The 15,442-nt window shown below is 39.0% G+C and overlaps 1 protein-coding gene across 7 annotated transcripts in view; it reads right to left on the bottom strand.

Moving 5' to 3' along the window:
- Window positions 1–15,442, bottom strand: part of Bicd1 (BICD cargo adaptor 1) — a 154,796-nt gene that overhangs the window by 56,646 nt on the left and 82,708 nt on the right. For all 7 annotated transcript variants that reach the window (XR_015685705.1, XR_015685706.1, NM_001446411.1 and 4 more), the window contains 1 exon segment: window positions 4,912–5,064. Coding sequence is in view for 5 of the 7 variants with exons in the window: in NM_001446411.1 (NP_001433340.1) it covers window positions 4,912–5,064 (153 nt within the window). In the remaining 2 variants the exon portion in view is untranslated.

Below are 15,442 nucleotides of genomic sequence, written 5' to 3'. Positions count from 1 at the left end.
GACCAAACATTTAAAAAAAATATTTAACTTCTCATTGAAAATAAAAAGAAAGAAAAGAGAGGAAAGAACGCAGACAATGTCTCTCCAAAGAACAAAAATCACTTCTAGTTAAACAGCGATTGTTCCTTCTTTACATCTGTGTACTGATCGATGCTGTTTAGAATCTTCCCCCAACCCCTGATTTATCTGGTTTTGTGATTCTGACCAGAACTCTTCAGCCTTTCCTGCCAAGCAAAATTTGAACAGTTTTCCTTCACATTAGCTTACTGGGCTGAATTTCAGCTATACTGTTACTCTTCCCCCCACTTTATCACTTTTAGTAGGGCAGAATTCATTTTCTGATCATATGAATCTTGATTATTAGCAATAATGTAAAAGAAATTGAGGAAAAAGTAGAAAAACAAAATTCAAAAAGCCACCCTTGAGATTATTCTAATCCCTGCTAAGGACTTAGTATCAAGGGGGCCTGGGGCTCAGAAGGGTTTTACCCAATTACATAAAAATAATAGGGTTGCCTTAGATTGGTTTGGGGAAAGCTAGCATAGAAATTTACTTGGAACAATAGAGTCTGTTATGTCACAATTTCTTCCAAGCCCATTTCTTTTACTATAAAGTTGCCATCTCTTCACATTCTTTTCTTTCCTCTTGCAAACCTCCCCTAGTATTTCAACCCACTGACTGTCATCAGATAGTGTCATGGCGTATATTTCCAGACATTAACTTCATTTGCATTGGAGATCTCATATTTGTAATCTTTGTCAAAAATTGAGCCCTAGATCAGGGATTGTAAAATATTACTATGACTCTACTTATTTCTGTAAGTGTTATTAAAACACAAACACACTGACATGTTACTGCCTTGCCTATGGCTGAGTTGCACACTACACGGTGCAGAGTAGGATAGCTGTTTTAGGAAGCTTATATAGTCTACAAAATCTAAAACATCCATCTAGAAAAAAAGAGATGCATATTTGTCTTAAAATTGCATTCTCATGTTTCAACTGTCATCTGGGCTAATGAACACTCCTAGCCATCTTGGCACTCTTCTAAAGATACCTAATAGTGGCCTAATTAACCTCATAGGCAAATTACACGCAGTTTCAGATTCTCCACACATTGTCTGTTCACTCCTGCCTGTGCAGAGGGGCCAGCAGGACCACAGAAGTCAGTGGAATAACCACTTGAAACACTACTAATTTAAGCAAACTTGTCTCAAAGTCTTCTGTGGCTTTTATCACTAACCACCTCCCACACAAATATACATACCGACAAATATAGCCTTATAGTTTGTAAGTATCTGAGGACTCTACTTAGAAAAAAAAACTTATTTCTCAAATCTAAATTTCTCCATTAGGACTTACTTATTCCAGCCATATCAGACCTAAGTGCCTTGTGTGTGTGGGCTTGTGTATCAGCTATTGCATAGGAAGCTCAGTACACATAGTGGAAAGAATGATGTGACTACACATGGGGTATCCTGGTGACCCTCTTGATTGGCAGAATCTACTCCTTCCCTCACATTCCTAAATAGACATCGTATTCCTGCAACACTCAAAAGCTGGAGGCAGGGAGAAAGGAAAGGGAGTAGAAGCTATGAACAGAAATCAATTTTCAATTTTGTTAGTCTACCGATTTATTTTCTCTTTTGAGTTTTTTATTCCCCCTTAATACTTGTTTTTATAAAAATCAACAACATTTTAGACCTAGGTACCAAACTGAAATGGGAGAAAAAGTAGAATCATGCATTGTGGGTTGTTTCCAAATTTATCAAAGACAAAAGTCACACTCTATAGATTCTTATATCTCACCAGCTTAATATTGTGTCTGGTACTTGGTTGATATCCTGACTGAAAGATTATTGTCGTGGCTATTCCTGGTTTTCAGCTTGACTATAATAATAATAATAATAATAATAATAATAATAATAATAATAAGTGGATATTAGCCAAAAAGTACAGAATACCTATGATACAACCCACAGACAGTTTAACAAGAAGGAAGCCAGTAAGTAACATCCCTCCATGGCCTCTGCATCAGCTCCTGCTTCCTGACTTGCTTGAGTTCCAGTCCTGATTTCTTTTGGTAATGAACAGCAATGTGGAAGTGTAAGCTGAATAAACCCTTTCCTCCCCAACTTGCTTCTTGGTCATGATGTTTGTGCAGGAATAGAAACCCTGACTAAGACAATTATAATAGATTTAACCTATATGTAAATAGCTTTAAACTTGTTTTAGAGCAAGTCCCTCTGAAAGAAATTGAACTTTCAGTTCATAGTTGATTAATTACTTGAGACAAATTATTACGTATAAACAAATTATCATATTGCAGATTCAAGAATACAAACAATAGTAATTGTGAAAATTCACAGTGCAAACCAATTAGGAAAACTAAACCATCGGGGTTGGGGATTTAGCCCAGTGGTAGAGCGCTTGCCTAGCAAGAGCAAGGCCCTGGGTTCGGTCCCCAGCTCCGAAAAAAAGAAAAGAAAAAACAAAACAAAAAAAAAAAAAACTAAACCATCTTTTATGATTTGAATGTGAAATATCCCTCAACCTACTCACATGTTTGGACCCTTAGTCACCAGATGGAGGTGCTATTTGGAAAGGTTATGGAACCTTCGGGAGGTGGAAAAGTGAGTTACTAGGGATAGACCTTAAGTATTTATAACCTGGTCAGCTTCATGCTCCTAACTCTATGCCTTCTCTACTTGCAACCAGGCCTTCTCCATCATGATGGACTGTTACCGCCAAGCTCTAAAGGACAAAATGAACCTTTTCTCCATTAAGTTGCTTTTTACAGAATATTTTAATCATAGCAAAAAGAAAGTAGATAAGACAGAATTTGGGACCAAGAAGTAAGGTTATTGTTGTAATAAACCTGACCATGAGTTTCTTAAGCATTGGGAACTGGTTTGTTGGGAGAATCTGGAAGAACTTGGAACTCGGGCTAGAAAAGCTCTTGAGTGGTGTAAACAAAGCTTAATGGGTTGTTCTGGTGGGAATTGGAAAGCCAAATGAAGAGAGAAATGCAAATAGTTATGGGTTGACTTATGATATTTCAGAGGGGAACAAAGAGTCTATTTAGGAACTAGGCAGAAGGCTATTCCTGTGATATTCTAGCAAAGCATCTAGTGAATTTGTTTAATCTTGAATTAAAATGTAATGGACTGATGTGTTTTGTTGGTAAGATATTCAGGCATGGCAGAATTCTATGTGTGGCATAGTTATTACTACTTCTGTGTAGGTCTGCAGTGATAAAAAGTAATGATTGAGGTAAAAGGGTGTTTTAAAAAGGTGTTCTTTTCCACGTGATTTTCGGCTTTTGGAAAATAATTACATAGGGAAATATTTCCCTGCGGTGAGCATACAGAATCTGATATCAACTGTGACTTGAAGGAGCCAGGCTCCATCCCAAAGTGGCACCAGAACTTACTAGTGTCTGCTAGTATCATGTAGCACTGGGTTTGGAGGCATGAGAAATGCAATCCTGAAAGGATCATGAAGTCTCCTTCCACAGTTTCAAAGAACTATTGAGACCAAAAAGTATGTCCTATGAATAAAGTTTCTGAAAGAAGGCCCTGAGAGACCCCTGTGTGAAGGCGTGAGGTGAATACTAAGTTATAGTGGAGACCCAGAGTGTTGAAGATACCAGGACCAGGAGACGTCGGTCAAGGAAAGCTGTAGGTGTGGTATGAAGCCTACCTGACATAGAGGATATGTGTGCTGCAGAAGGCAGAGCTAGAAGAATGGGGCCCAGCCAATTTCATCACAAGCTCCAGATGGCAGACATGGAGCTGTAGGATTTAGTTAGACTAAACACATTTTGCACCAAGAGATGGCCATGAGTCTAGAGGGGCCAGAATATTATGGTTTGAAATAAATGCACCGTATATAATCATGTTTGAATACACGACTCTTACCTAGTGGTTCTGCTTGGGAAGGTTGTGGAACTTTTAGGACATAGACTTGATGGTGGAAGTTGGTCACTAGAGGTGTACCTTGAGGCCTTATAGCCCAGGCCCACTACCTGATCACTCTGCTTTCCAGAGGCAAATGTAATATGACCATTCAACCTTGTATTTCTGATGCCATGTCTTTCCTGCTCATTAATATGTAATCTCCCCCATTATGGACTGTGTTCCCAGGAATTGTAAACCAAAACAAATCCTTTCTCCTTTAAGTAGTTTTTGTCAGCATATTGTATTTAAGCAACAAAAAGAAACTAAGACACCATCTAGACCTCATTACAGGAAAAAGTGTAAATTACAAGGGACTCTTATAATGAAGTTACAGCTGAAAAACAAGTTGAACATTTTTCTCACTGTCTTCTTCCTATTCATACTTTTCTACATGCACTGAGAACAATTTGCCTAAAAAATGAGACAGACAGACAGACAGACAGAGAGACAGACAAGAAGGAGGAGGAGGAAGAAAAGGAGGAGAGATGAAGGAAATGGAAAGAAAAAAGGGAAGGAAGGAAGGAAGGGGAGAAGAGGAGAGATGATGAGAGAAAGGCAAAGGAGACAGAAAAGGAAAGAGATGAAAGAAAGAGAGAAGAGAGAAAGGAAGGAAATGAAAGGAAGAAGGAATTGGGTAAAGGAAGGGAGAATGGGGGAGGGATGAAAAGGAAGGGGAGAGAGTGGAGGGGGACAGGGAAGGAAAAAGAGAGAGGAAGAGAAACAAGTGTTTATAGGAAGATCTTGAGGCTGCCATGTAAAACAAGTTAGCATATCCAGCAACAATGAGCAGTTGCTAAATTAAATTTATTGTGATACATTTGACTTACTACTAAAACAAATTAGCATGGAGCTAAAATAAATGAGCGTTCTTAATAAAACTGTATTGTAAAATATACTGCTTACATGGTTTTTTCTTATCTATGGTATAACTTTTTAAAAATCTTAAGCCTCACCTGGTTCTGCTTTAATGTGGACACTAGCTTCTGCAATGTAATGTTTTCTTCTTCCAATTCCGTGTAGTCCTGAAGGAGTCGGGCTTCCCGGAATTTATATTCTCGGATTTCATCTTTCATTCGTATCCTCTGTAGCTCCACCATCTCGTTGTTCTGAAACAATACAAAAATCAGTATAAAACTTCCCTACTTTAGGTTTCAGTGAATGTAGACAAAAATCAGGCAGTTAAACAGTAAGACGATTTCCTACATTTAAATTGGTTCTGCCTTTTAAGACAACAGTTAAATGATACCCATTAAAACTTTTAAATCACAAATACCTGACCCAGAAATCTGACATTTAAAAGTTATTCTTAGGCTTCAAAGAAATAAATAAAAAGCTAAGCAAATTCATGTTTATTCATGCAAAGAATGAGAAATAGACTATATTTTTGCTATTTGGAGAAACACTGGAAACAGTTATTTTCTTTAAATTACAGAACTATTTAAAATGATGAGAAATACAATCAGGAGAAACTTTGATGTATTAAAACAGAAATATAGCTATAACATATCATTAAATGTAAAAGTAAGCTGTAGACTAGTTTGCACAGTAGTATCTCATGTGTACTAAAAATAAGGAAGTGAGCTCAGTGGCTAAGAGCATTTGCTGCCCTTCCAGAGGACCTGGATTGGATTTCCAGAACGCACAGGACAGCAGCCATCCTTAACTCCAGTTCAGCATAATCCACACTTTCTTCAGTCTCCACAGGCAGCAAGCGTGCACTCAATGCACTTATACACTTATGTAGGGAGTATTCATACTCATAAAATAAAAGCAAATAAATATCAGGGACTCATGGACAGCTTGGGTTATATAAGACCCTATCTCAAAAAATAAAATAGTAAAAATGAATTAAAGGACATACATGTGTACATGCACATACAAACTTCATGCTATAAATATAATGTGAAATTTCTCCCCAACTGTCAATAGTGATTATTTAGCAGGGGTAGAGCAATAAGATCATAGTGACGGGGCTGGAGAGATGGCTTAGCGGTTAAGAGCACCTGACTGTTCTTCCAGAGGTTCTGAGTTCAATTCCCAGCAACCACATGGTGGCTCACAACCATCTGTAAAGAGATCCGATGCCCTCTTCTGGTGTGTCTGAGACAGCTACAGTATACTTATATATAATAAATGAATAAATCTTTTTAAAAAAGATCATAGCGATAAGAAGAGGGCCAATTACTTTAATTTTATAACCTATGAAGGCCATATATAAAATTCTCCATTGTTTAAAAACTGTTTTCTGTTGACCTCCACTCCATGTATCTTCATTCTTTACTCACTTTCCATCTCTGTAGAAACATGCACTAATGACTCACCCGTGCTAATTTATGACTGATATGACTTATCACTCTTAAGTATGAGTACAGTTAATGAAAGAGGGAGAAACACATCTTTTGTGTCCATAGCTTGAAAGATAAGTAGACATCCTCAAATAAAAAGAGGTTCAGGCAAGAATACCCTTGGCAGGGAATAGGGAGGCAAAGTTTAGAACAGAGGCAGAAGGAACACCCATTCAGAGCCTGCCCCACATGTGACCCATACATATACAGCCACCAAACTAGATGAGATGGATGAAGCAAAGAAGTGCAGGCTGACAGGAACCGGATGTAGATCTCTCCTGAGAGACACAGCCAGAATACGGCAAATACATAGGCGAATGCCATCAGCAAACCACTGAACTGAGAACGAGACCCTCGTTGAAGGATTCAGAGAAAGAACTGGAAGAGCTTGAAGGGGCTCGAGACCCCATATGAACAACAATGCCAACCAACCAGAGCTTCCAGGGACTAAGCCACTACCCAAAGACTATACATGGACTGACCCTGGGCTCCAACCTCATAGGTAGCAATGAATAGCCTAGTAAGAGCACCAGTGGAAGGGGAAGCCCTGGGTCCTGCCAAGGCTGGACCCCCAGTGAATGGGATTCCTGTGGGGAGGGCAGTAATGGGGGGAAGATTGGGAGGGGAACACTCATAAAGAAGGGAAGGGGGAGAGGGTAGGGGGATGTTGGCTTGGAAACCAGGAAAGGGAATAACATTTGAAATGTAAATAAGAAATACCCAATTTAATAAAGACGGAAAAAAATTTTAGAAAAAAAGAGGTTCCGGAAACATTCATAGGTTAAAACTACACATTGTTTTTCTTCTAGGCCTCTCAGAACCTTTTAAATGCCAGTGAACATTACGAGTCTGTTAGAGAAAAATATAGTATGTACCATTTGTTAAATGTATTTGACCATAAGACCTTTGGCTTTTTCAAGGAATATTTCAAACAACTTATGGACAAAATCATTGGAAATGATAGTATCCTATAGGCAGAGAATCACAGCTCCCAGCTAGTGAGACCTAAACAGGGACCTGACAAGAACACATCCTGCCTCCTACAGCCCAAGGTCAGAGGAAGCCAGGTTACTATCACATCTCATAAGTCAATGATAACTATTCCCACAACCGACACATGTCACATTCACAGGACACATTTTAACCAGGACCACTCTTCTGTAAAATTCTCCATTTAACAGTTTTTCTAAAACTGTACTTTGCACTATCCAGGCACCTGTCTCCCACACCACCACACAGTAGAATCTTTCAGTCTAACTTGACATTGCAAAGGAGCCTTTACTTACTCCCTTGTGCTACAACACCTTCCTGCCCATCCTTCTGAGAAACCCTAGAGGAAAGAACTTTGCTTTTAGGAAGTGGGTGGGGGTGTCGCTGAGGCTTTGCTCTGGACCTCAGAAATGATATTGATGTTGTGAAGAGAATTCTTTTTTTATTGAATATTTTATGTTCCTCCCTCTCCCATGCCCTTCCCCCTGCTTCTATGAGGATGCTTCCCCTCAACCCACCCACTCCCACTTCATCACCCTGGCATGAAGGAGAATTCTTAGGAAGAAGCTGTGTCTACAAAGACTGGCTGATTAAAACTGCAGTGATGTTGGCAGGTTGGAATTTTGAAGGTCGAGAAGCTGACTACCTTATCTTGGGCTACCTTCAAGGTGATCAGGAATCATTCCTTACCCATCTGTTGAGTGGTAAAACTAACATTCTATGACTAATAGATTAAAAACACACACTTCTGAGATCTTTTAACTTAGCAGACAACTAGCTTCCACCAACCCAAAAGCTAAGAATGTCCTTAGATCATAAGATAGCATCTGAGGCCTATGGAAAAACTTCCCCCATCTTGTAACCACTTCTCTGATATCCTCTCCAATGTATTTTAAACTTGTCTTGATTCATGACTTTCTTTAGTCTGTAAAACTATAAAACCACTTCGACGTTGAGACAGAGTTTTTGATATAACCTAAATGAGTGTTCCCAGGATATATTCTTTCACAATGACTCTAGAATCAATTATCTCTTATTCCCTTTAAGATGAGAACTGTGTTTAGTACTTTAAAAGTTTCTGATGCCACAATATGTGACTCTGAGAATGACCCATTTTTCACCAAAGAAATCACTTGAATGGGAGCCAGGCACCTTCATGGAACCATTGAGTCCAGGCCACTTGCTGTCTTTGAAATATTTTGATTATTATCTTTTGGTTTTTGTGTCCTGACACTTTGCCTCAACACATAATTTGGGGTAATTTTAATCTGCATTACCAGGCCATGGTCACTCAAAGTGGCCCCAGAATCTATCTTTTATTTCCTTTAAGGTGAGAGCTGTGGTTTTTGTGTCAATGATGTTAATAAACCTCTTGCTTAAAAGACAGTTTGACTTAGTCTCTCTCTCTCTCTCTCTCTCTCTCTCTCTCTGTCTGTCTCCTTCCCCCTCCCTCTTTCCTCTCCCCTTTTCTCCTCTCCTCTCCCTCCTTAAAAACAGGGTCAATGACATAGACCACAAAGTTAGCCAACCATAATTTAAATATGGCATAAAATTAAAGAGTAAAAGCCTTAGTAAAAGGTAAAAATGTTAGACAAGATAATCAGAGCCTGCACAGGAGTCAGAACATGTCATGTTAATATTTTCGGCTGAAAGCACTGGAGAAACAGCAGACTCAGGAAGAGCTTCCTGCCCTTCCTTTTCAACCAAAAGTGTCCAGAAGAGAAAAGTCTCATCCTTCTATATAGGAGAAGAACAATCTTATCATCAGAGACAAAAGTCATGATGAGATGGATTTATACAAACAAGCTTACTAAGGTGAGTCTTATTTCCTACTACTTTCCTCCCACAATTCACTAGGTTAAAAACCTCAGCAAAGGCAGAGGCAGGAGAAGCTCTATGAGTTTGAGGCCGTCCTGGTCTACATAGCAAGTTCCAGGCCAGTAAGGAATACATAGTGTGACCTGTGACAAAAGAAAAAAAACCAACAAAAAAAAGTTATGACTGGAATATATAGGCTCTATATTTAAAATGCTAAAGAATCGTTATATTTATTTTTTCAATATCTGACTATAAAATTATTGGTTTAGGGGCTAAAGAGATGGCTCCATGGTTAAGAGCACTGACTGCTCTTCCAGAGGACCCAAGTTCAATTCCCAGCATCCACATGGCAGCTCACAACTGTCTGTAACTTCAGAATCTACACAGGTATGCATGCAGGTAAAATACGAATGCACATAACATAAAAATAAATAAAATTTTTAAAAATCATTGGCTTTCATATTTCATTTCATGAAATTCCTATGAAAAACAATTAATTTAACTCTGGAGCAGTTGATAAAAATGATTCTTTCCTGCAGACAACTGAAACAAGTATTTCTTTTATTTTTGAGATTATAATATAATTACATCCATGTCCCCTTCCCTTTACTCCCTTTACACCCTCCCTTTACACCCTACAGCCTTCCTTGCTCTCCTGTAAACTTACCAATTCTTTTTCATTATTCTCTCTCTCTCTCTCTCTCTCTCTCTCTCTCTCTCTCTCTCTCTTTCTCTCTCAAATACATATAAATACCACATGCTCAGTCAGTACAATGCTACTTTTATGTGTGTTTTCAGGGATGACCATATAGTATAAGATAACCAATAGATAGGCTCTTCTCTAAGGAAGGGCATTTCTTCCACTCTCAGCATTCCTTAGTGGTCTGTAGTTCTTTGTGTAAGAGTGAAGCTTCAGGGTCTTTCCCCCATCCACTTTATCATGTCTATCGTTGTCTATGTTCAGCTCCTGTTTAGGCACTCATGTTGGTGAGTCTTATGAACGTAGCTTCTGACGTTCCTAGAAGACACAGTCTCACAGCAAACTCCCTGATCCTCTGGCTCCTATAATCTTTCCTGCCTTCTCTTCTGAAATGGTTCCTGAACCTTAAAGGCAGGAAGAATATCGTAGACGTATTCAATTTCTTGAAGCTACATTTATCAAGATATTAACAATAGCAGTTTGAAACAAAAAACTTGAACCTGTCTTTGGAACTAATCTATCAAGAACTCACGGGCACTGGTAACTTAAAAACTGAATCAGACCACTTAGAGATGCATTAAGAATTGAAGAGCTCTCTGCACCCAAATCCCGTTGGAGGGAGAGCTAAACCTTCAGAGAGGCAGACACGCCTGGGAAACCAGAAGAGACTGCACTCTGCACACACATCTCGGACGCCAGAGGAAAACACCAAACGCCATCTGGAACCCTGGTGCACTGAAGCTCCCGGAAACGGCGGCACAGATCTTCCTGGTTGCTGCCGCCGCAGAGAGCTCGTGGGCAGCACCCCACGAGCGAACTTGAGCCTCGGGACCACAGGTAAGACCAACTTTTCTGCTGCAAGTGACGTGCCTGGTGAACTCAAGACACAGGCCCACAGGAACAGCTGAAGACCTGTAGAGAGGAAAAACTACATGCCCGAAAGCAGAACACTCTGTCCCCATAACTGGCTGAAAGAAAACAGGAAAACAGGTCTACAGCACTCCTGACACACAGGCTTATAGGGCAGTCTAGCCACTGTCAGAAATAGCAGAACAAAGTAACACTAGAGATAATCTGATGGCGAGAGGCAAGCGCAGGAACCCAAGCAACAGAAACCAAGACTACATGGCACCATCGGAGCCCAATTCTCCCATCAAAACAAACATGGAATATACAAACACACCAGAAAAGCAAGATCTAGTTTCAAAATCATATTTGATCATGATGCTGGAGGACTTCAAGAAAGACATGAAGAACTCCCTTAGAGAACAAGTAGAAGCCTACAGAGAGGAATCGCAAAAATGCCTGAAAGAATTCCAGGAAAACATAAATAAACAAGTAGAAGCCCATAGAGAGGAGACACAAAAATCCCTGAAAGAATTCCAGGAAAACACAATCAAACAGTTGAAGGAATTAAAAATGGAAATAAAAGCAATAAAGAAAGCACAAAGGGAGACAACCCCTGGATATAGAAAACCAAAGGAAGAGACAAGGAGCTGTAGATACAAGCTTCACCAACAGAATACAAGAGATGGAAGAGAGAATCTCGGGAGCAGAGGATTCCATAGAAATCATTGACTCAACTGTCAAAGATAATGTAAAGCGGAAAAAGCTACTGGTCCAAAACATACAGGAAATCCAGGACTCAATGAGAAGATCAAACCTAAGGATAATAGGTATAGAAGAGAGTGAAGACTCCCAGCTCAAAGGACCAGTAAATATCTTCAACAAAATCATAGAAGAAAACTTCCCTAACCTAAAAAAAGAGATACCCATAGGCATACAAGAAGCCTACAGAACTCCAAATAGATTGGACCAGAAAAGAAACTCCTCCCGTCACATAATAGTCAAAACACCAAACGCACAAAATAAAGAAAGAATATTAAAAGCAGTAAGGGAAAAAGGTCAAGTAACATATAAAGGCAGACCTATCAGAATCACACCAGACTTTTCGCCAGAAACTATGAAGGCCAGAAGATCCTGGACTGATGTCATACAGACCCTAAGAGAACACAAATGCCAGCCCAGGTTACTGTATCCTGCAAAACTCTCAATTAACATAGATGGAGAAACCAAGATATTCCATGACAAAACCAAATTTATACAATATCTTTCTACAAATCCAGCACTACAAAGGATAATAAATGGTAAAGCCCAACATAAGGAGGCAAGCTATACCCTAGAAGAAGCAAGAAACTAATCATCTTGGCAACAAAACAAAGAGAAGAAAAGCACACAAACATAACCTCACATCCAAATATGAATATAACAGGAAGCAATAATCACTATTCCTTAATATCTCTCAACATCAATGGCCTCAACTCCCCAATAAAAAGACATAGATTAACAAACTGGATACGCAACGAGGACCCTGCATTCTGCTGCCTACAGGAAACACACCTCAGAGACAAAGACAGACACTACCTCAGAGTGAAAGGCTGGAAAACAACTTTCCAAGCAAATGGTCGGAAGAAGCAAGCTGGAGTAGCCATTCTAATATCAGATAAAATCAATTTTCAACTAAAAGTCATCAAAAACGATAAGGAAGGACACTTCATATTCATCAAAGGAAAAATCCACCAAGATGAACTCTCAATCCTAAATATCTATGCCCCAAATACAAGGGCACCTACATACATAAAAGAAACCTTACTAAAGCTCAAAACACACATTGCACCTCACACAATAATAGTAGGAGATTTCAACACCCCACTCTCATCAATGGACAGATCATGGAAACAGAAATTAAACAGAGACGTAGACAAACTAAGAGAAGTTATGAGCCAAATGGACTTAACGGATATTTATAGAACATTCTATCCTAAAGCAAAAGGATATACCTTCTTCTCAGCTCCTCATGGTACTTTCTCCAAAATTGACCATATAATTGGTCAAAAAACAGGCCTCAACAGGTACAGAAAGATAGAAATAATCCCATGCGTGCTATCGGACCACCACGGCCTAAAACTGGTCTTCAATAACAATAAGGGAAGAAGGCCCACATATACGTGGAAATTGAACAATGCTCTACTCAATGATAACCTGGTCAAGGAAGAAATAAAGAAATTAAAGACTTTTTAGAATTTAATAAAAATGAAGGTACAACATACCCAAACTTATGGGACACAATGAAAGCTGTGCTAAGAGGAAAACTCATAGCGCTGAGTGCCTGCAGAAAGAAACAGGAAAGAGCATATGTCAGCAGCTTGACAGCACACCTAAAAGCTCTAGAACAAAAAGAAGCAAATACACCCAGGAGGAGTAGAAGGCAGGAAATAATCAAACTCAGAGCTGAAATCAACCAAGTAGAAACAAAAAGGACCATAGAAAGAATCAACAGAACCAAAAGTTGGTTCTTTGAGAAAATCAACAAGATAGATAAACCCTTAGCCAGACTAACGAGAGGACACAGAGAGTGTGTCCAAATTAACAAAATCAGAAATGAAAAGGGAGACATAACTACAGATTCAGAGGAAATTCAAAAAATCATCAGATCTTACTATAAAAACCTATATTCAAAAAAACTTGAAAATCTACAGGAAATGGACAATTTCCTAGACAGATACCAGGTACCGAAGTTAAATCAGGAACAGATAAACCAGTTAAACAACCCCATAACTCCTAAGGAAATAGAAGCAATCATTAAAGGTCTCCCAACCAAAAAGAGCCCAGGTCCAGACGGGTTTAGTGCAGAATTCTATCAGACCTTCATAGAAGATCTCAAACCAATATTAACCAAACTATTTCACAAAATTGAAACAGATGGATCACTACCGAATTCCTTCTATGAAGCCACAATTACTCTTATACCTAAACCACACAAAGACACAACAAAGAAAGAGAACTTCAGACCAATTTCCCTTATGAATATCGACGCAAAAATACTCAATAAAATTCTGGCAAACCGAATCCAAGAGCACATCAAAACAATCATCCACCATGATCAAGTAGGCTTCATCCCAGGCATGCAGGGATGGTTCAATATACGGAAAACCATCAACGTGATCCATTATATAAACAAACTGAAAGAACAAAACCACATGATCATTTCATTAGATACTGAGAAAGCATTTGACAAAATTGAACACCCCTTCATGATAAAAGTCCTGGAAAGAATAGGAATTCAAGGCCCATACCTAAACATAGTAAAAGCCATATACAGCAAACCAGTTGCTAACATTAAACTAAATGGAGAGAAACTTGAAGCAATCCCACTAAAATCAGGGACTAGACAAGGCTGCCCACTCTCTCCCTACTTATTCAATATAGTTCTTGAAGTTCTAGCCAGAGCAATCAGACAACAAAAGGAGGTCAAGGGGATACAGATCGGAAAAGAAGAAGTCAAAATATCACTATTTGCAGATGATATGATAGTATATTTAAGTGATCCCAAAAGTTCCACCAGAGAACTACTAAAGCTGATAAACAACTTCAGCAAAGTGGCTGGGTATAAAATTAACTCAAATAAATCAGTAGCCTTCCTCTACACAAAAGAGAAACAAGCCGAGAAAGAAATTAGGGAAACGACACCCTTCATAATAGACCCAAATAATATAAAGTACCTCGGTGTGACTTTAACCAAGCAAGTAAAAGATCTGTACAATAAGAACTTCAAGACACTGAAGAAAGAAATTGAAGAAGACCTCAGAAGATGGAAAGATCTCCCATGCTCATGGATTGGCAGGATTAACATAGTAAAAATGGCCATTTTACCAAAAGCGATCTACAGATTCAATGCAATCCCCATCAAAATACCAATCCAATTCTTCAAAGAGTTAGACAGAACAATTTGCAAATTCATCTGGAATAACAAAAAACCCAGGATAGCTAAAACTATCCTCAACAATAAAAGGACTTCCGGGGAAATCACTATCCCTGAACTCAAGCAGTATTACAGAGCAATAGTGATAAAAACTGCATGGTATTGGTACAGAGACAGACAGATAGACCAATGGAATAGAATTGAAGACCCAGAAATGAACCCACACACCTATGGTCACTTGATTTTTGACAAAGGAGCCAAAACCATCCAATGGAAAAAAGATAACATTTTCAGCAAATGGTGCTGGTTCAACTGGAGGTCAACATGTAGAAGAATGCAGATCGATCCATGCTTATCACCCTGTACAAAGCTTAAGTCCAAGTGGATCAAGGACCTCCACAACAAACCAGACACACTCAAACTAATAGAAGAAAAACTAGGGAAGCATCTGGAACACATGGGCACTGGAAAAAATTTCCTGAACAAAACACCAATGGCTTATGCTCTAAGATCAAGAATCGACAAATGGGATCTCATAAAACTGCAAAGCTTCTGTAAGGCAAAGGACACTGTGGTTAGGACAAAACGGCAACCAACAGATTGGGAAAAGGTCTCTACCAATCCTACAACAGATAGAGGCCTTATATCCAAAATATACAAAGAACTCAAGAAGTTAGACCGCAGGGAGACAAATAACCCTATTAAAAAATGGGGTTCAGAGCTAAACAAAGAATTCACAGCTGAGGAATGCCGAATGGCTGAGAAACACCTAAAGAAATGTTCAACATCTTTAGTCATAAGGGAAATGCAAATCAAAACAACCCTGAGATTTCACCTCACACCAGTGAGAATGGCTAAGATCAAAAACT

This window comes from Rattus norvegicus, chromosome 4 (assembly GCF_021556685.1).
Source record: "Rattus norvegicus strain SHRSP/BbbUtx chromosome 4, alternate assembly SHRSP_T2T, whole genome shotgun sequence".
In the NCBI taxonomy this organism is placed as follows: Eukaryota; Metazoa; Chordata; class Mammalia; order Rodentia; family Muridae; genus Rattus; species Rattus norvegicus.
The sequence above is the reverse complement of the archived record's forward strand: the minus strand, read 5'-3'. Positions and strand labels throughout refer to the sequence as shown.